Source organism: Camellia sinensis, chromosome 2 (genome assembly GCF_055761805.1).
Source record: "Camellia sinensis isolate YWXY chromosome 2, ASM5576180v1, whole genome shotgun sequence".
NCBI lineage: Eukaryota > Viridiplantae > Streptophyta > Magnoliopsida > Ericales > Theaceae > Camellia > Camellia sinensis.
The window spans coordinates 183,555,270-183,577,391 of NC_138962.1; the positions used below are offsets into that span (position 1 = coordinate 183,555,270).

At 38.3% G+C, this 22,122-nt stretch overlaps 2 protein-coding genes across 2 annotated transcripts; both read right to left on the minus strand.

Moving 5' to 3' along the window:
* Positions 1-2,360: 2,360 nt before the first annotated feature.
* LOC145820493 (uncharacterized) lies at positions 2,361-5,010 on the minus strand. The gene is made up of 3 exons (XM_082916350.1): positions 4,351-5,010; positions 3,681-4,263; positions 2,361-3,571 (listed from the first exon to the last, which is right to left on the minus strand). Exons 1-3 carry the CDS (start codon positions 4,660-4,662, stop codon positions 2,598-2,600), a joined length of 1,869 nt encoding a protein of 622 aa, XP_082772476.1. The 5' UTR covers positions 4,663-5,010; the 3' UTR covers positions 2,361-2,597.
* Positions 4,732-7,781, minus strand: LOC145819295 (uncharacterized). Its single transcript, XM_082913269.1, has 3 exons — positions 7,101-7,781; positions 4,988-6,345; positions 4,732-4,794 (listed from the first exon to the last, which is right to left on the minus strand). Exons 2-3 carry the CDS (start codon positions 6,329-6,331, stop codon positions 4,732-4,734), a joined length of 1,407 nt encoding a protein of 468 aa, XP_082769395.1. The 5' UTR covers positions 6,332-6,345; positions 7,101-7,781.
* Between the last annotated feature and the right edge of the window lie 14,341 nt (positions 7,782-22,122).

Consider the following 22,122-nt stretch of genomic DNA (forward strand, 5'->3'; position numbering starts at 1 on the left):
AATCCGATACCTCCTCAGCAAGCCTGCTCTAACCGGGAAGGTGGCAAGATGGTTGTTAGCACTAGGTGAATTCGAGATCACATGTGTAGCCCCCAAGGCGATCAAAAGCCAAGCCTTAGCTGATCTCCTTGCCCAATTTCCAAGTGGTGACTATGAACCAGTGAATGAAGAATTAAGAGGAGAGGTGCATGCAGCTATGGCTTCCGAGGAAAACTTCTGGACATTGAGCTTTGACGGAGCAGCAGCCGGAGGGAAGGGAGGAACCGGGATAGTCCTTACAAGCAAAAGTGGGGAAAAGTTATATTTGTCTTATAAACTGGATTTCCATTGTTCGAATAACGAAGCCGAGTATGAGGCTCTTATTTTAGGCTTGATAGCAGCTGAGAAGCACAGTATCAAGAAGATTCGGATCCGGGGGGACTCAAAGCTGATAGTGAAGCAAGTTTCAGGACAGTTCGTCTTAAAGGAGCCTGCCTTGGCCACATATCGAACAACAGTCCAAAGGCTTCTTGACAAATTTCAGAAGGTCGAAATAGAGCATGTGCCTCGCTCCGACAACAAGTTTTCAGATGCCCTCGCAACATTAGGGGCAAGAGTTGACATTCCAGAGGAAGAGGCAACAATTGTTATCAAGAAGAGAACAGAACCTTCAATAATACCCGAAGACAAAGGCCTTCCGGAGGACTGGAGAGGAGAAGTCCTCGAGCAACTCAGAAGCAAAGTTGGAAAACTGACTATGGCCAAGCTTGCCCAATTCACAATTATTCAAGGTGAACTTTACTTCCGAGGAGGTACCGGATTCCTAGCCCGGTGTATTGGCCAACAAGAAGCAAGCTTCCGACTACAACAGATCCATGAAAAGTCTTGCGGGGATGGGGATATCAGTCTGTATAGAAGAATCCAAAGACAAGGTTATTATTGGCCCGAGATGGAGAAGGACTCAAATCAATTACAGAGGGAATGCCCCAAGTGTCAGTCATACATCCGGGAGGATGAGAGTTGCTTTGAAATTGATACCCCTGACTGGAGGCAAGTCTACATTGACTATCTCAAAGAGGGAACACTACCTGAGAGCCCGAGGGACATTGCACACCTCAAGAGGAGAGCGAGGCGGTACTTTCTTGATCAGGACAAGCTGTATAGAAGAAGTATTGAGGGCACTCCCCTGAGATGTCTCTCCAAGGAGGAGTCAGATCTAGTCCTCGGAAGAGCCCACGAGATTGAACATCAAGGAGGGGCTCGGCTGTTCGAGCAACTTATACACCTTGGGTATTACTGGCCGACCATGGAGTCAGATGCATCCCATCACGTGAAGAGGTGCCAGACTTGTCAGAAACACGGAAATTTGATCCATGCTCCAGCTGTAGACCTGCATAGTATCCGAACGCCATGGCCGTTCCATACCTGGGCTTTTGATCTGATAGGGCCCATCTCTACATCTTCTAAGGGGTACAAGTGGATTCTCGCAGCCACAGAATTGAGTACAAAGTGGGTCGAAGCAATTCCTCTGAAGAACGCTACGGGGCCTGCAGTTGCGAACTTCATCAAGGAGAATATCATTTGCCGATTTGGAGTACCAAACACCATCCTCTCGGATAACGGCACTCCCTTCATAAACAAAGATGTGAAGAGCCTCCTAGAGACTTACCAAGTGAAGCATCACAAATCCACACCCTATTATCCAAAAGGGAATGGGCAGGCGGAAGCCACAAACAAGACACTGATAAGGATTCTGAGCAAGATGATGGATGAGTTTGGGGGGACTTGGTCCGAACAGTTGATAGTAGCCCTATGGGCGTATCGCACTTCGAAGAGAAAGCCAACTCAAGCAACTCCTTACTCCCTTGTGTATGGGTCCGAGGCAGTGTTGCCTATAGAGTTGGAAACGCCATCTGCTCGAATGGCTCTCGCCTCGGGAATGGTATTGGAGCCTCGAACCACCAGATTGGAAGCATTAGAGGAAAAGCATGACAGAGCTGCAAAAGTCATGGAAAGGTATCATGAGTCCATCGCCCGAGCCTATAACCAGACTGTGGTACCAAGGAAGTTTGAAGAAGGTGATCTAGTATGGAAGATTGTAGACCCAATCATGCGAGGACAGCCTTTACCCAAGTTTTCTCCAAAATGGGAAGGGCCCTACAAGGTGGTTCAGGCAAGCTCAAGCGGGTACTACAAACTTGTAAGGGTTGAAGACAGCTTCCGAACTGGCCCGCTCAATGCAAAGTTTATCAAGCATTACTACCCATAGTTGGACTCATCTATGTTGAAATTCATTTTCACTTTCTTACTTTGTCTAAAGGTTGTATTTCCCTTGCGTTATGAAGAAGCTGGTTTTCTCTATGGTGTATGTTTTATCCCATCACTTACAGTGAATCTATTATGCTTTTGTCAAGAAAGTTGAAGAACTAATGAGAATATTTCAGCTTTTATAAACATGTGCATATGATTGTTCTATCATTCGAAATAAATATTTTATCAAGTAGAATGAGAAAACAATGCGAAAATATCCAAACAACAAAAATTTTGTCATTTCATTGCATTGTCCTAGATAAAACATTTTTATCGAAAGGGGCAAGAAAGTAATGATAAAAAAAAACTCAATCTTTCCTAAAGACACCTTCGAAGAAGCTGCCCGTCACATCTACATGTGGAGGACAAACAGTAGAGTGTGCCTCTAAAGTCTCCAAGGCCCGAGCATAACCCGACTCAAGTTCACGAAGAGTTGCCTTTGTCTCATCTATAGAGGTGCGATAAGAGGCAAGCACAGACATAAGTTCCAGCCGATGACTGGCGTTCGAAGCTATATCCAGGCGCTTCCGAAGCCATGATAAGTCCACTTGGTGACGCTCCATGTCAGAGATCCCCTGATACGCCGTCTCGACTACTTTTCCATTAAGGTCACACAACCGTTGCGTGTCCAAGCTATATAAGATAGTGGCAAAAGACTCGAGAAGAGCAGTCTGAATGAGTGGACACTGGCAAGCAAATGAAGCAAAGGTCTCCGGGTAACTTGAATGCACAAGCTGTAGAACTGAAGCAAACTCAGGAGCTACCCAATAATGGAGAAATGATACTTTGCCAGAAGTCGAAGGAGGAATTGGGGCCGGAAAGTTGCTAGTCTCAGGAATCTCCCCAATGTCTATCGGGTTAGATGAACCACCCGGAGGGGTAACTCCCGGCAGAGGTCCCGAGCCTGAGAATGCCGAACGATAAGGGGACAGACCAAAAGCATCACTATCAATGTGGAAATCACTGAGATTCAAATCCAAAATATTTGAAGGCACTGGCGATGAAGAACCTCTGACAGTCGTCTCAAAGGCAGGTGTTCCCCCTTGAGAAGGAGAACCGTGAGGAGTTACAAAGAGAGTCGGAGTAGAGTCCGGGGCAGGTGAAGACGGGACCCCGGTAGCAGCTAACACTGGAGCAGAGTCCGAGGCAGGTGAAGGCAGGACCCCGGTAGCAGCTAACACTGGAGCAGAGTCCGAGGCAGGTGAAGGCAGGACCCCGGTAGCAGCTAACACTGGAGCAGAGTCTGAGGTAGGTGAAGGCAAGACCCCGTTAGCAGCTAACACTGAAGAAAAGATAAGAAGGCCTTATTAGAGGTAGGGAACAGGAAAGTCATTTAAGTAAAGATTTCTCACAGATATAAGTAAATGACAAACTTCAGAAAGAAAGATTACCAGAGGGAGAATCAATATGCAAAGCAGGGGCAACTGAAGGACTCCTAGCATCAACAAAGTCACTTGGTCGTGTAGAGACCACCTGATCGATCTCAATGTCTGATGAAGCCTGAACAGTAGTAGTCATCCCTGAAGAAGGAAGGAGGGCCGGAGGATGAGAATCACCATAAGTGCCAGAGCGAGTCTCAGAGATCTCTAGCACATCCACCTCTACACCATTCCCAGAGGCGCACCTCATCTCTACATCGCCTCTAGAAGCATGGCCCGCGACATCAATTTCTGTGGCATCAGTCCCTCCAGCAATCTCAACATCAGAACGGTGAGCCCCAACAAACTCGTCACCAAGGTAGTGCTCCTCCTCAGCTACGGTAGGGCGATGACGACGCGTGCGTGGAATAAGGTCACAAAAATGATCGGAGGACTCAGCCTCATCATCATCGTCATCTATAACTGCTATACGAGGGGTGCACATCTTCACAAGTCTTGCAGACAAAGGGAGGGTGTCGTCCAAGTCTGAGTCCGGCCTGGGGGAGGCAGCATGGCCAGGAGCCACGGTACCGAGAACGTCAACAACCGCAGGATCCTACATAACATGGGCAAATAAAAGTTTTCATTTTAGAAGGTATAGTCGCAAGAAGGAAAGTAGCTTCAAATCAAGAATTTCGGGTACCTCACGAAGCCTTTTGGAAAGGCGAGGAGCGGAAGGACTGGCATCAGAAGTCCTCTTGTGAGCCATCTTCTTAAGGCGGGTCGTCCGAGGACCAGAGGCCTTATTCAAAGGGACTGGCTCTGGAGAAGTAATTGCCAAGCTAGAAGCAGATGCCCGAGCAGAAGGGTCAGTTGGAGCAGATGAAGTGAAGAAACCCTCGTACATGTGGTCAGATTTTCGGCTCTCGGGTAGCCGAAGAGAAGAATCCTTCTTATAAATCGGCGGCAGGCAAACATACGGTCGGTCTGCTCTGGACAAATGCAATAAACGCATCGATATTCTTCTGCCAATACCGCCTGAAAGAGGGGGTGAAACCCCCTACTCGGCTCAAGCCTGGCATCGTCAAAGAGCCGGATATGGGAAGCACGGTGTGTATAAGCCGGCGACTGAAGCGCCCGTAGCTCTCTGAAAATGATAATAAATGAGGTGCTGGCCCCGGGGCACATTGATCAAACCCGAATTGACATGCTACACGGTCAGGCCTATAAACGGCACTATCAACGCCTTCCTCATGCCACACCGGTAATGAACTCGGACGGATCATAATTAGCATATCAACAAAGGGTGCAGGGATGTTCTTCGGCAAAGGAAAGGACACCAAGCGGGAGGAACCATGATAGATAAACGGTGTGGCCACACCTACAGGTGGGCATACATACGGCCGTGCCACAAAGCGTCGGGGATCATCCACCAGAGTATTCAAGGATAAGGTGGAAATAGTACGTGACCAACGTGTAATCAACGGCTGGCAAGACTTCGCTTTCTCAAATGTCCGAGACCCATCAGTATCGAGCACGGGGAGGCCATCTTTATCCACTATCTCCCGAAGAACTTCCGCCTCAAATACAGTCGGAGCAGGGGCAAATTTTGGGAACCTCTCGAAGAAGAAACATAGCAGGAACTGGCTGTGAATAAAGGAGACAGGCTCATATCGACCCACGGAGCGAACCATATCTCGATGTAGCAGATCCAGCCGATAATAGAGATTCCCAAGAAATAGGGGAGCCAAAGGGATCCGATCTCCTCTGAAGAGCCTGACTGCCAAGGGGAAGACGAAAGGATTGAGGGAATCCGGAGGTGTGCTCGGAAGAATGAAGAATGAAAGGAAGCAAGCCAGAAATCCCAAGAAATAGAGCCTGGAGCCATACATCGGACCGGCTTCATACTCCCGAGAGTCAGGATCAGCATCTCTGGCCAAGGGCTGAAGATCCTTGAAGAAGTGACGGATCCATGCAGTATAGGAGGCACGGTCCGTCCTTACTCGACTAGTCCTCCTCGCTGAACCATCAAAAACAGAACTCCACCGACCACAAGTTTGAAGATTTAGCTTCAGAGATTGGATCAAAGAATCATCTTCGGGGGGTGTCTGCTCAGGGTCGAAGGCATCAGGGCCGGTCACTTCCAAACGCAGCAACATGAACACATCCTCAAGGGTGGGCCCCATCTCGTGCTGGCCAAGTATAAAGGTGTGTGTCTCGGTGCTCCATCGAAGAGCCATGGCTTCCAGGCTAGCATTGTTGCGACGGATGGATAGAGATCTAGATATTTTCACCGGGATCAATAGCCGGGCCTCCTGAAGTCGTTGACAGAGGCTCCTGTCCGAGAGGACATCATCGACCCACTCTTGCCAACCGAAAGGAGGGTTTGAGAAGGCCTTGAACTGAGGATAACAGTATGGAAAGTCCCCCTGCTCAATTCGAAAGCGTAGCACCGAGGAAGGAGAAATGAGGGCCTCATGTCCAGAGTCAGTGTCCTCAGTGAGACATAATGGAGCCGCCTTCGGAGATAGAAGAGAAGTGGTGGAGGTAGCCGCCCGCCAGAAGGGGTCCTTCCGACCAAAATAAGGAGATTTCCTCCACTCAGATACCGGAGGTACATCCCTCTCTTTCATGAGAGCCGGTTCCGATGACCCCGGGACAACGGGTTTCTTTCGAGAAGACATATGGCTGAAATAACCTGTATAAATATTAAAGAGTTGACCGTATTAAAATTCAGAATATTGTTACATGCAACATGATGGGTTTATCAACAAATTCAACTTCGGACGTCATCAACAATTCATTTTCTTGGATATTCTTCAAGCTCAACAAATTTTAATACCAATGGGTGCATCATCAACATATAGATTTTCGTCTTCTATCATCAATAAGAGGTGCAATGTCATAGGTCGCTTCATGATGAAGTTCAATTGGGTCAATTTCTTAAAGTCACTATGTTCTATATTAAAGGTCCAATTTATACGGGGTTCAAAATTTGGACAGAGTGAAGTTCAATAGCAAATTTCAGGCCCAAGATCCGAAGTATTTTACATTTCTCATCAGTAGCAAGATTCAATGGATTGTCATGTGAATTACAAGAGTGTTCCTCCCAAGTCAATATTATTTGCTCAATTCAAGTGGCAAATATTCTATTACGAGGGCAAAATTCAGCAGCAATGGTTCAAGTTATGCAATACTCCAGAATTTCTTTGGCAAATTTCAAGTCAGAAAAATCGTTTAAATAAATCCCATAGCCTATTTCAAAAATTGCAAAATCCAAACAAATTCAGGCCTCACATTGGAATTTCAAATCATCAATATTAAGGCTTAGTATATCAAAGTCTTTGAGCTAAAAAAAAAATGGGAATTAGAAATTCTGAAAAGCTTACTCTACAAAAAAAGTTTACACCAAGATTAAAATATATATTTATATATATATATATATATACTTACCCACAGATTTGACGGAGTAGATTTAAGCCAACAATGACAAAGAAGAAGCTGAGAAATAGTGCCAACCGAGAAATGGTGCAAACCGGAGCCGGAGCAAGCCGCAGCTAGAGGCAGTGGCAAGGCCGCAAGTGTGAGACGCACAAGCACGGATCGTAGATATGAAACAAGCACACTCAAAGCCGACGACGAGCTGTGCAGTGCTAGGCAAGACCATACACGTCGCGTTGAGTGGGCGGACGTGTGTGGTCAATGTCGGACAATCCGAAGCCGGAGGCAGCAGTGTTGTCGCAGAGGAGTTGACAACCACACGGGTCCCGTTGAATGGGCAACGGTGTGGTCGTCTCTGGGCAGTCGGGATCGATGGCGAAGTTGCAGCAGAGAGGCCAACAGTGGTCGAGCTCGGCAGCCTAAGGCCAGAAGCGGCAGTGACGTCGTTGAGGAGTTGGTGACCACACACGACGCGTTGAACGGGCGACGTGTGTGGTGGGTACCGGAACAACAGTCAAGGTTGGCGGAGAGGTCGCAACGGAGAGACCGACAGTGGGTTGGCGATGAAGCTGCAGCGGAGGCGATGAACAACGTACAACCAGAAAATTTTCGATAGTGAAGTAAGGAAGACGAAGCTTGGGTTGATCTTAGTTTGCAGAGGAAGTGTGCCGAAATGGGTCCTTGGAGTTTGATCTCCTGCAAATAAATTAAAAAAAAAATTCGTTACTGAGGTAAGGAAGATGAAGCACAGAAAAGAAAATAAATAAATAAAAGAGATGCCGTGGATGCAAGTAACTGGGGTCGGCCTCTGTTATTACAGAAACAGAGCTTTCTTGAAGATGAAGAAGCTGGGTCTCTCTTTTTAGAGAGAGGAAGGGTGCTGCCGAATAGGTCTTGCCTAAAAGAGAATTAGGGTTTTTGTCCATATCTCCAAAAAGGAAAAAATATAATATAAAAAGAAAAAGATAAAGTTTGTTTCTGGTGATAAGGCTATGTATATATAAAATATGTGATTTTGAAACTTTACAGGTTGTTGAACGAAAGTAATAAAATAAAATGTGTGTAGCCGTTAAAAAAAAAAAAAAAAAAAAAAAAAAAAAAATTTGCTTGTCAATTTTTTCTGTAAATTGAAGTGCGTCATCAGCTTTATCCATAGGCTCTGTCGTGACAAAACGTTTTTTTTTTGGGGAACGTGGTGCGAAACAGGGTCGAAGAAATGACAGTATGCATGTCTGAGAAATTTAAAATTTCTCATACACGCAAGGGGCAAATGTAAGAGGGGCTAATTTGAGCCCACTAAATTATTTAGGCCCAATAGCCCAAGATTAGTGGGCCCGAATTTATCGCAAGTCCAAGAATCGATGGGCCCAGATTTATCGCCATCAAACGGATTGAATCGCTGTAAGCCTCGAAAGGGTTCGGGTCCACGAACATAGAGACTTACTCGGGCCCGGACTCGAAAAGGTATTAAGCAAGCCTAGAGATCCGAGGCACTCGGACTCGAAAGGATTCGGACCCACGAATCTAGAGATCCGAAGTACTTGGCTTCGAACGGATTCAGACGCAATCTAGAAGTCGCTCCGTTAATGAGTCCCAGAATACTTGCGGGCTCGGAGCTTTCCGGGATCTACGCACCAGAACCATGGGCGTAATGGAGTTCGAACAAAGGACCCGATCCCGAGGACGGTGAGTGGAGACAAATTCACTCTTCGGTTAAACTAGCCTATACCCGGGTCGAGGTGGCACGACCCCGGGGGGTCCATGAGACTCGGCAATATTTTTGCGGCAGGACGTCCTCTGGGACTACCCCTGACCCTTTGGGATGATTGGGGATCATTGGTTAGGTGTGGCTAAGAAGAAGGGTTCGCCGAGGGAGTGATCTCCTCTTCGGGGTTTTCTCATCCTCGGAGAAGTCACCTCCTCGGAGAGGTCACCTCCTCGGACAAGGTGGTTAGAGAGAATATCCCCCATGTGCCTTGCACATGGGCTCCATCCTATATCATGAGGTGCCTATAAATAGCACCCACCCATAGCTTTACAGGGGATGGATTTTGGAGATTTTTAACTCTTGGGAAAGAACTAATTTCCCTTCTCCATTATCAACCTTGAGAGTGAAAGTGGGAGATCAATGGGAGAGCCTTGCCATTATTCTATTCTCTAGCCATTTTGCCTTCTTCTTCACCCAATCTCTTATCTCCATCATCTCCTTTGTTGTTGTGTTCCTAAGTTGAGATTATTGAAGAATCTAAGCCTCTCATCATATTCTAGAGAATTTGAAGTTGTTCTTCAAGGATCTTTGAAGATCTTCGAATTTTCCAACTCCTTTCTTGAACCCTCTCCTACACAGACCACACCTTCCAAACAAATGGGCAAGAAACCAACACATGATTCACAGTTTCCAACTCAGCATTACAAAAAACACACAGTGTTGAAGTAGAGCTGTGAAGAACACCAATTCTTTGTAAGAAAACTGAAGTCTTAATTCTATTTCTCCATGCTAGCCAAGTAAAGAATTGGACTTTTGGTGGCATGTGATAAATCCACACTAATTTAGTAGACCTTAACATAGGGCCTGCTGAAGCCAACATACCTTTACAAACAGAGTAGATAGAGATCACCCTTGAGGATGTCGCATTCCACACTGGACTATCTATCGAATCTGATACAGGACTTGGTGCATAAACTTTTACATTATAACCAATAACTTAGACCATCTCCAACGTTATATCAGATGTTTCATCAAATTCAAATTTGATGAAAAAGAAAGAAATGTCAGTTCCAACGTTGTCATTAAACTGATATCAGATAGAGGGGGAATCAAACATTTCATCAAATGAAGCGAGCGTTATCGTTCATCAAATTTGTAGGTGACCGTTAGACCAGACATCCTCTAAACTCAGTTTTTGCCCATGTCCGGACATCTTTTCGGACAATCGGGCATTTGACGAAAATTTTAAATTTAACGTTGTTGTGCACCATGTCAGATTATACTTTTTATAAAATTTTTATTTAAATTTAATGAAAAATTTGACACAATGCTAGAGATGCTCTTAATAATAAATAATTAACTTGATGTATTACTGCCACAAAGATGTTTGACATATTACCGTATGTCATATCTGATTCTAATTTTTTTTCTAATAGATATTTTTTTTAATTAAAATTCTTATATATTATGAATTTATCCCATTCAAAAATTATTCATATCATTAACTTCGTATCAATTCCATCAATTTCTTATTTAAAAAGCATTATTACACTAGATAAAAATAACGTGTTCAATTGCTAATTAAAATAGGGATTGTTTGGGAATGAATTATTTTAGTAATTTTTTTTTTTTACCAAAAGATGTGCAATGTGATAGAGATATAATGTGACCTAAATATAAGGTGATATGGCCAAAATAAAAGATAATATAACCCAAATAGAATATATAAAAAAAAATAGAATAAAAAGACAATAAATATATACTTTTTAATAACTTGACAAACAAACCCTAAATAAATAAAACAGCTAGTAGCTGCACGTATGACCACTTCGAATTTTGCATGAATTTTTATGCCTAATTAATGAAAAATTATTTGATATAGATAGAGAACCACATGATGTTGCCCTGTGACACTTTCACACAAGTTATTAATCGTGATGAGTAATGTTATAATGCACACTTTTCAAAAGATGTGTATATATGTAATTTTATTATATATTTTTATGGTATGTATTATTTATTTTTATGATAAATATTACGTGTTTTTCTGGTAGAGTTATGATAATTTGTGATTTAAAAATAAATTACACATTTTGTAGTAATGCTATGCATTTTTGTAGTAATGTTGCATACTTTTTTGTTAGAACATGCTTGAATAAAAAAATGTGTAACATCACCAAAAAAATACGTAATATTACTACAAAATTCGTAATTTTATTTATAAACAACAAATTGTTGTAACTTTACTAAAAAATTACATCACATTTATCAAAAAATAGATAACATATACCGTAAAAATATATCATAGGTGCGTATAGGACACACCCTTTGATTCGGCCCAGCCCAGCCCAACCCACCGTCGAGCTGCGCGGGCTTTCGCCAAAATTCAGGCCTGGTCGGGCAGGCCAATGGGCCAAAAAATTAGGCCCAACCCCGAGGGTATTTGGGCCTCAGGCGGGCTTGCTGGCAAACCGGGCTTGGCTTCACCATTTTTTTTTCCCTATTTTTTTTCCACTAAATTTTTTTTTTCCACAAAAATTGAAACTAAGCCTTGGGCGGGCCAGGCCTTGAGTGGGTCAATGGGGCGGGCTCATGGACCATACCAGACAGGGTAGGGCTTCGAAACAGACTTCCCAAGCCTAGGGTCTCGGGTTCGGCTCGGGCCCAAGCCTTGTTGGGCCAGGCCGAGTCACAGGCCAGTCTGCTAAATTTACACCCTTACTTTGTGTGAGTGTGTAACATAGAGTTTCCCATATTCATGTTTTTAGGATTGGGTTTAGGTTTTTTGAAGTTGGCCATCCAACTTGAGAGAATAGTTTAGGTTTGGTAAACTCGTTAGGGCTAATTTTGCTAATTCGAACCGTTCATTTTTTAAGATTCATTGAATAAATTCATAAAAGAAAATTAAGTTCATCAAATATCGGTAAATATATGTTTGAATTACATTTGTATTACAAAAAATAAATGTCTATTATTGAAATTATATTTGTTGTTCATTTTTGTAAGACAAATGTAATTCAAACATATAACCACTGATATTCAATCATCATTATTTTTTGCATAAATATTTTATTTGAATCACCAAGACCAATCTTAAATCAAACCCACACTACAACATATAAGAGTTTTAGAGACCAAATGTTTTGGTCTCTAAAACTAAAAATTTTGTTACAAAAAACAGTTATGGACTAATTTCTATTGTCACGAGGATAGTCGCTAAAAGGTCGTCCCGAAAAGTAAAAATAAGACTTTTGGCAATAAAATTTTGAAAATGTCACTAATAAATAGATTTTTAGGGACAAAATAATTTGATCTCAAAATGATTTATTTTTTGTGACAAAAATAATAGAATTATTGAGTTTACAATTTAAAATAAGACACTTCAATAAGAATAGAAATTTGTAAGATTTATTAATTTATATTGGACTACTCTCATTATAAATGTCATGAATTCGAATGTTAAGTAGTCACCCTAACAAAATCGGTACTCAAAGAAAATGATTTGCAAACAAAATTATCATATAAAAAAGTCCATTAAATCTTTCTTTTAATTTAAAATGAATGAATATTAATTTGACATATCATTTTGTATTAATTTTATATATAATATTTTAATTTGTATATTATTCCTCGTGTCGAAAAATTACGAAACAATGTTTTGTACACAAAAATATATCAAGAAAAATTATTGTATGATCTAAATTTCATTTTAAATATGAGCCAACAATATGACTTAAATTTAAACCATATATTTTTTCCAATGCAGATTTTTAGTAAAAAATTATTCATAAATAGAAAACAACCGAGTGCCGGTGCCGAACTTTTATTGCGGGGTTAGAACTTTGAAGGTGTGTATTATGAAATGCATAAAGACCCTTTAACTTTAAACAAAAGCTCACTAGGACAACCTAGTTTTCCCATCAAAAAGAAAAAAGAAAAAAGAAAGGGTAAATTACACTTTGTACCTTTATACTTTGTATTAAATTTCACTTTGGCCCCTATATATCAAATCATAACAGCCAATCCCGTACATTTCTAGTCAAATCTCACTTTGCTCTCTACATGTGAAACCATGACAATCAACTCCCTACATTTTTGTTCAAAATCTCACTTTGGTTCTTACACATGTGTTAATATCTCTCTTCTGGTACTTTATTTTTAAATCTTCAATAAAATCTAATCATGTGACAAAAATATGAGTACGAAATGAGGGTAAGAGAGAAAAATTATCATTGTTTTCCACCAATGCACTTTATTCTACGTGATAAGCATGTATATATATATATGTGTGGGGGGGGTGCACGCGCGCTAGCTAAAAATTAGGATGAAGAGGTAAGAAATAGAACTTTTGAAATAAAAAAATGAGACAAATAAATTAAAGAGAAAGAAAGATGAATAAACAGAAGACTGTTTTACTGTGAAAAACAAAATTTCGTGATTCTAATTTATGCAAAACCCTAATTCATTTCTTAATCGTTCATAATTTGCTTTTTGTTTTAACCTTATATAGTCATAATTTGATTTAAATTTTAGGCCAAAGTGTGTATTGGTGAAAAATATGAATGATTTTTCTTTCTTACTCTCATGTGGTAGTTACATTCTTGTCTCATGACTAGAGTATGTTAAGGATTTAAACAATCACTACAAGAAAATACACCTTTGGCGACTAAATTTTTAGTCGCCAAAGGTCCTTTTTTAGTCGCCAAAGGTCGAATTTTCACTTTTCCCGACAAAAACTTTTAGTCGCCACTGTTGTCGCGAATTCATGGTCGCCCATTCCTTTGGCGACTAAAAACCTGTTAGTCGCCAATTCACAGGTCTTCAGCGACGAATTTTTTTGTCGCCAAATGCAATTCCATTTTTTGAAATTATACATTTAGCGACTAAATTTTTAGTCGCCAATAGTGATTTTTTAATTTATTATTTAAACATTTCCCGACTAAGATTTTCGTCGCCAAAAGGTATACCTTTCGGCGACCAATGCCTTTAGTCGCCAAAACCATATTTCACAAAAAAAAAAAAGTTGCCTCTGTGGAGGCCCCCAAGGTTCGAACCTGTGTTCCCAACTTGCACCCCACTACGCCTTCCTAAGGCTAGCACATTTGGCGACTAAACTCAATTTTGGTCGCCAAAACCTCTACTTTGGGCGACTAAAATATATTTTAGTCGGCAATTCTTGACCTTTAGCTACTAATTTTTTTTTTGTAGCCAAAAAACGTCACTTTCAGTGACTAAATTGTTTTTAGTCGACAAAACTACTATAATCAGCGACTAAACCTGTTTTTTGTCGCCAAAACCATAACTTTTCGCTACTAAATTATTTTAGTCGCCAAAAACCGTGACTTTTGGCTACTAAACAAACTTTAGTCGCTAAAAACCCTATATTCGGCGACTAAACTTCCTTTTAGTCGCTAAAACCCTGCTTTTCGGCGACTAAACTCTTTTAGTCGCTAAAACCGTTATGTTCGGCGACTAATTCCATTTTAGTCGCCATTTCATGCACTTTCAGCGACGAATTTTTTTTTTTTAGTCGCCGTTTGTGTTTTTTGTTGTAGTGAATTGAGTAATAGAAAAGAGATATTGACACTTGTGTAAAGATCAAAGTAAGATTTGACTAAAGGTATAAGGGGTTGACTATCACAATTTCATATGTAGGGACCAAAGTCGGATTTGACCAGAAATGTAAGAGATTGACTATTGTGATTATATGGGTAGGAATTAAAGTGAAATTTGATACAAAGTGCAAAGATTAAAGTGTAATTTACCCAAAAAGAAAAGAACAACCTAACATGTTCTTTCCATTCTCAAAAAAATAAATAAATAAATAAATAAATAAAATAAAATAAAATAAAATAAATAAGGTGATGTTTGATTGTTAGATTAGTTAATTGGCATTATGATTACAAAAATGTTAGAAATTTCAAAAAAATTGTCAAATGTCTCATATGGGTGTGGACATTTAGTAGAATTTTTGGAATTTCTATCATTACTCTTATGAGTGTAGAAAAATTGACAATGTAAAACATTTCATTATATAAAAAATGACTATATTATTTTTATAATGTGAGAGTAAAATAACTTGTTTATTTCCAATCTAATGATTTACAATTTATTCATGTTAATCTTATTACTGGAGGATCCATAGTTTTATGACATTTTTTTTTTTCATCTAACCAAACATGTTTTTTTTTTTTGGGGTAAACATCACGGGACTTGGGGATATTGCTGTGACCATTGTCACAGTAAGGTCCTATAGTGTTTTGGCGGAAGATTTTTACGAGTCTTTTTCGATGATTTAAATTGTTTATTTTGTTAAATTTATTGAGTATATCATTTTTGTAAAAAAATTAAGTTAGTTGAAAATCCATTATCCCATGATCCGATTCTAATTGTTTTAAAAAAATTATCAAAATCATATTAACCATTTATTTTTTAAAAAATAAATGTGCTTCTGTCACGAAACTATAGATATCCAATCAATTTTTTTTATTTTTTTATTTTTATTTTTATTTTACATAAATGATTTATTTAACAAACCCTACAATATGAAGAATTTGAATCATTGAAAAAAAATTTGAAAATATCCTCCATCGGGAACCACAGGACCTTGCTATGACCTACTCACAGTAGGATCCCTAGGTCCATCCCGACTTGGGTAGGCTGCAGATTCCTAATCCCAAAAATTAAGCTAAGTTGTAGAATTAGGCTTTGTTTGGAATATATTTTTTAAATAATTTTTTAGCTAATGTATGTATATATATATATATATATATTTTGTCAAGATTGTAGGATGTTACTAATTATTAGTGAAGTTAAATTATAACTAATGGGATCATTGTTGCTTCATCAGTTGGAACCCTTAATATTCCCTTCATCATACCTTAGGTGTGGTTACAAGACCATTGGATCAAACCCAAGGCTTAGTCATTAGTAGGTTGTAAAATTAGAGGAATCATATGATACATATATTGAAAAAGGTGTATAGCATATGGCCTAATTATAATATTGTGGCTTTTGATTATGATCCAATATGGCGTTAGTTTTGAAGTATATATAGTGATTATTATTTTGTTTGTGATTGAAGTGATATTTAAGAATGGTTTGGAATGTTCTAAATAAGTATTTTTTTTGACTTTTTATAAAAAGATGTGTAGAAAAGTAGAGAGGAGATGTTGATTGATGTGACCCAAAAAAGATAAAAAGATAAAAAGATGAACTAAAATAATATATGCCAAACAACCCCTTAGTTATGCCTCAAGTAAAGTTTGGTTATGACTCTTGATTGATTAAGATACATTGATGTGTTAGCTATAACTCAGTTATAACCTAATGTGATTGTAATTCCAGTCATAACAGAGGTGTTTAGTTATGTTTTAAAAATATTTGATTATGATCCAATCAATTTTAACACAAAGTGATTTGGTTATGAGATTTTGTCATATTAACATTAAAAAATTATCATAACTTATATATAATATACTTTCTTTTAAAACGGTGTATTATAACATTATCCATAAAATTAACTTTAATAGATAAGATTGTAAGTCATCTCAAATTAATAAGATAAACCATAAGATTGGATAAAATTGACAACTCACATTGAGAGTGGATATAAAATCCGCCTCACTCGTTCGTTTTTGATAAAATCTTATTAACTACGAGAACCACGACTATGCAAACTGTCAACTACCTCTTGATGAAAGCTCCCTTCTCGTGGCAACGTGGTGATTGCTATACCTATTGCACAACGGTTGTTGTTGTATAGTCATATCATATATGTTTTTTTTAGGTTTGTTTTGATAATTCAAATTATTCACTTTTTAGAGTATAAATAGTATAATATATTTGTAAAGAATTAAGTATATTTAATATTATTAATCCTTTCATCCACTCACATTTTTATTCAATTTTGTAATTCAAATTACATTTGTCATTTATTTTTAGATACAAATACAATTCGATGAAATAGTTATGATGTCCGATCAACTTAATTTTTTACTAATATATTTTACTCGACATATCTTAAAAAATGAACAGTTCGAATTATCAAGCGGTCTCCGAAATGGACCCATATAGCTCCACAACAGTGACTGCTGTGCTGGAGGTACAACAGTCACCTCATTTTCCTATATCATTATCTCTTCATGTCCCTCTTATAGTCCTAATTCAGATCCGAACCAATGATCCAAACTGTCTATTTTGGAAATTTCATAACCAATTCATGCAAAAAATGAGCTTTATTGAAAAATTATAAATATAGGAACATAAATATTTTATTTTATAAAGTAGATGGTTTAAGTTTACAATCCCATTTGTCATTCATTTTATAAAACAAAATGTGATTTTTTTCTGAAGTTAATAATTTATAATGAAACTCATTTTTTGCATTGATGATTTTTATTACGAAACTTACGAAATAGATGGTTCAGATAATTAGTGCGGATCAGAATTGGGGTTTACAAAAGAAATATGAAGAGATAAAATATCTTACATTTACAATAAATATTATAGTAATTAATTTGATAATCAATTTCTGAATACCATCTTATTCATGCATTGATTGAATGTCCCCTTTCACTAATTACCCGAAGAATGATGCTAGGGATCTCAAATAATTTATTAAATTTTCTATCAAATCTTTAGATGGGTGTGAGACCTGCGCACATGTGAATTTGTGTGGGTCTCATACTTATATGAGAGATTTGGTAAAAAATTAATAAATTATTTGTGATCTATAACATTTTTCTAATCGAAATAATATTTAAGTTTTGATACCAAAATTTGGTCAGTGTAACCATTTATTACTGTAAATATTAAATTCATTTGAGCTGCATAGGTTCAGAGTTTCCTAAGTTCTCTTCACTTCAAAGTTTTAGAAAAGATAAAAATAAGTAAAAAGCAGTGAATTTTTTGGACTAATTTTGACTTTTTCACTATTTTATTTGGATTTTTTCAAAAAATAAAAAATAATGTTTGAGAGTTCTAATATAACTCTAATGATATAAAGGTGGGCCCGCACTCCTCTATCTATCTCTCTCTACTCTCTCTTTCTTCCACCTCATTAGAGTTATATTTAGAGCTCTAGTAGTAGAGCTATGTATCATCACCCAAAAAAAAAATCTCCTCAAATTTGTCTACACTAGATTGGAAAAAAAAAACTGACATAATTTACCAAAAAAAAATATCACTGAAGACAATTTTTTCTTGTATATTTATAGAAAAAAACAACTTATTCGACAGATTTAAAACAATCCAAAAATTAAAGTGAATGCATAATGGTCCTATTGAGGGTTCACAAAGATCACATAATATCAAATGTGGTACCAACTTATAAATCAGCCTTAAATTCAACCTCAAACCTATAATTTGGTGGTTGGCACAATTTACACGTGAGGGGAAAGTTTGCCTGAGAAATTAATTGGTAAACTATCAATAGGTATTAATAGTTGAATTTAATTAAAATCAAATTTTATTGAAAATAAGTCTGAGTAAAATTATTAAAAAAAATAATTTTTTTGTGTTAATTTTTTACATGTCGTTAAAAATTAACAATTAGTGACTTTTTTTGTTTACAATTTTTATAAATTATCGTTAAAACCTACAATTAGTGACGTTTTTCTGTGATGAATTTTTCAAATTGTTGTTGAAAGTTAAAAATTAGTGAATTTTTTTATGACTATTTTTTTTAAACTATTACTAAAGTTTAAAATTAGTGATATTTTTTGTGATAATTTTCAAATTATCACTGAAAACTAATAATTAGTGACTTTTTTAATAGTGTTTAATATCATAGGACCTATTGGACAGTAAGTCCATCAATTAAGACCTACACGTAAATTTCCAAAATTAATTAATCAAAGACTAACTGATTTCATCAGGTCAGCGGTGTTGTTTGGAAATTTTGAATAATACTACATATACCAATTAATGTATTAACTAGTATACTAACGGATGATGTGGTATAATTTTAGAGGTTTTGGATATTTATAATTTCTATAATAGGTGGGGTTAGTACTAATAGCATAACATCAATTGGTACATTAGTGTGTATATTAATTGGTGCATGTAATACCACCGGAAAATTTTAAAATATGTAATAATTTTTTTTTTTTTGGTCTTTAGTGATTGTTATTCAAAATTATATTAAAAATTTGAATAATGTTATATGCACTAATTAATGTATTAACTAGTATACAAATTGATGATGTGACATAATTTAATATTTTTGGGTATAAGTAGTGCTAGAAACCTCAAAAATTTTACTAAAATTTTTACCAAATATTTCACATGGGTGTGAGATTCACACAATGTGGGTCTCACACTCATGTGAGACATTTGGTAGAACTTTTAGTAAAAATTTTGAGGTCTCTAGCATTTTTGTTTTGGTATTTGTAATTTGTATAATGAGTAGGGTCAATGATAATTTTATAACTAGTGTTGGTATACTAGTTAGTACAATAATTGGTGTATGTAGCACTACCGTAAAAATTTTTACCTTTCTGGTCCATTTTGTGTAGATGAATCTAAAAGATAATTTTTTTTAAAAAAAAAAAACCAAAAAACAATTTAAAATCTAAAATAAGCCAAAAAAAAGTTTACTATTTTTTGTGTGTGCTTATTTTTGGTTTTTTTTGGGATTTTTTTAGAATTTTATTTTTTTTTATTTTTAAAATTTTCCATTCATCTCGTTGAGTAGAATCTAAAAGGCTAAACCTTTTGGAAAGAAAAAAAAAAAAAAAAAATTACCAATGATGAAAATAAGCTAACAAAAAAAGCAATCCCCAAACATACACAGTTGGATTTCTTTCAAATTTAAATCTCAACTTGAGAGAATTTGAGAGATTTGTGAAACTCATCATGGTCCCGTTTTGATAATTTAAACTATTCATTTTGAAGGGCATTCCATCTATATTATTTACGAAAAAATTAGATCAATCTAATAATTCTAACTTTTTATTTTTTTATGTTTGTATAAAAAATAGATAGTCTTTTTATTTTATCTGTCAATACAATAATACAATATTAATGCGAGGGTAATTTATATATAAATTGGGCCGAGCTGGGTAATGGGCCGTTATGGGCCACAGTACGAAGGGCTGAGTAAAAAGGGCTTGAAATTAGTCCGGTCCTAGAAGGCCTTAATTAGTCCGGTCCTAGAAGGCCTTAATTAGTCCGGTCCTAGAGAGCATATTGTTATCTCGGACTAGGAGAGCACTGCGGATAGCTCGGTCGGAAGGTTGCCACATTCAGAATTAGCCCGGTCATGGAATACCGCAGCTAGCTCGATCAGCACCATGCTAATTGTCAACCTAGTCTAATCGCGCCGTGGTCTGTATAGGAGGAACCGATGTAAGAGCAGTAAAAGGAAGAACCAGACTAGCTATAGTACGGTCTATTCTGCGGCTCAGCATAGCCATGCTTATCTCGATCATATTGGAATCCGACCATGGTAAAACCATCTCACTTGGTTCAAGCAGTGAGGAGGGTATTGAAGGATAAGCATTATCTTTCAGGAATATGACTCCTAGGAGGACTCTACATGGAGGAGTAAGAGTCCTACTAGGATTGTGCCACGTGGAACCTATAAAAGCTCACAACATCACCTATGAAGAGGTAACACAACTTTGATTCCCGAATACACAGAGCTTTTCGTCTATTTGTCTGTTTTGCTGACTTAGGCATCGGAGAGGTATCCGGCACACACCCGTCGGCTAGCTCACGTTTGTGTTTTCAGGGAGTAAAGCGACGTCGTACGGAGGAGCGCAGACTTGATCAACAGGATTATACGAGAAGGTTTATTTCTTTCCCGTACAATTAACATAACGACTCTCATCATTAATGTATAATAAACAATGCTAATAACTGAATACACATTAGATGGTAAGTTATAATAATAAAAATAAATAAGAGTTGCAAATTTGTTCACGATGTTCAACCAATGAAAAATACACACCATCTAATTGGTTTATTTTGTGTTTTTGGTGGGTCTATCTCTATGTATCAGCCAATAAAATCTTGTGCACTGTTCACAAGTGTTTGAATAAATTTATTTAAGGTTGAGTTCTTCTTCCGTTGGTGCCAACTAGAGAGATATTGTTGGGCTTAGTAACCTGTAAAAGGTCAAAAATTAAACCCCAAACTAAGTACGGACCTAAGTACTGAGATCGCCCCAAAGAGGCGACTAGGGATAAGAAAGGAACATGGGCCAAAGCCTAAGGGAAGTGGGCCAACAAGTGGGCCGAGGCAGGTCCGACCCACCAGGGATCCAGATGGACTCAGCAAGGAAAAAATGCCCAAGTCAAGTTGCAGAGGCAACACCTACAGTAGTGAAGTTGCGGAGGAAACATGTGCAGCGGTAGAGTTGCTGAGGCACTTTGCCTCAGTGCTTCCATTCCTATTAACTTCGGTTCCGCCGCTATTTGAAGTTGCCGAGGGAACATGTGCAGCGGTAAAGTTGCTGTGGCACTTTGTCTCAGTGCCGCCATTCCAAGTATCTTAGGTGCCGCCGCCATTCCAAGTAATGTCGGTGTCACGATCATCTGGAGTTGCCGAGGGAGAAAGAAAACCGAGGTAACTAAGTTGTAGAGGAAATACTTGTAGTGCCCAAGTTGCGGAGGCATTTTGTCGACGCCACCATCTCTAATATTTTCGGTCATGCTGTCTGAACTGGCCACGGGAAATGGCTACCGCAGCAACTAAGTTGCAGAGGGAATATACTACAAAGGTGATAGCAGCCTTTGAGAGAGGCTTCCCTCTGCAAGTAGAGGCTAATGCTTGGCGCCGATAGCAGGCCCCAAGACATTATTAGCCTAGGACTGATAGCAGGTCCCACAGTCTATTAACTTGGTACTGATAGCAGGCCCTAAGACTTACTGATTGAAGCTGATAGCAGGTCCAGAAATACCAGTTTACCGCGACAACCCCGCGAAGATGGGAACAGGGTAGCCCGAACATAAGGGACTCACTTTCCATTACCCAGGACACAGACCTGCCTTAGTCGCACAGGCAGGACTAAGGAAACCCCCTTGGGCTTGGTACTAAGGCACGGTGTCACGAACCCATTCCACCCCTAGTAGAATGATACTATGATGGCCAGTAATCCGAGATTACCAAAGGCCAACTTGCAAAGTCACACACAATCAGAGTATACATATGGGGCTCACATGCGCGGAAGCAATAAATTTAAATCTAAATAGTCCATAAGAGCTGTGCTTAGATCAAATGAAATGTCATACATAATGTGGTTTTACAACTTGAGTACAAATAAAATAAATACATATTACATCTTGATCAAAAGGCTTCTCGAGCTGACATATAAAAAATGAA

What these genes read in the sequence shown, in the direction of transcription:
- LOC145820493 (XM_082916350.1), bottom strand. Translation starts at nt 4,662, where the DNA reads ATGCGTTTATTGCATTTGTCCAGAGCAGACCGACCGTATGTTTGCCTG. An exon ending in TTTCCAAAAGGCTTCGTGAG is followed by an intron (nt 4,264 to 4,350) that starts GTACCCGAAATT and finishes CATGTTATGTAG; the next exon opens with GATCCTGCGGTTGTTGACGT. An exon ending in GCATATTGATTCTCCCTCTG is followed by an intron (nt 3,572 to 3,680) that starts GTAATCTTTCTT and finishes TCTTTTCTTCAG; the next exon opens with TGTTAGCTGCTAACGGGGTC.
- LOC145819295 (XM_082913269.1), bottom strand. Translation starts at nt 6,331, where the DNA reads ATGTCTTCTCGAAAGAAACCCGTTGTCCCGGGGTCATCGGAACCGGCT. An exon ending in ATCATGGTTCCTCCCGCTTG is followed by an intron (nt 4,795 to 4,987) that starts GTGTCCTTTCCT and finishes TATCATTTTCAG; the next exon opens with AGAGCTACGGGCGCTTCAGT.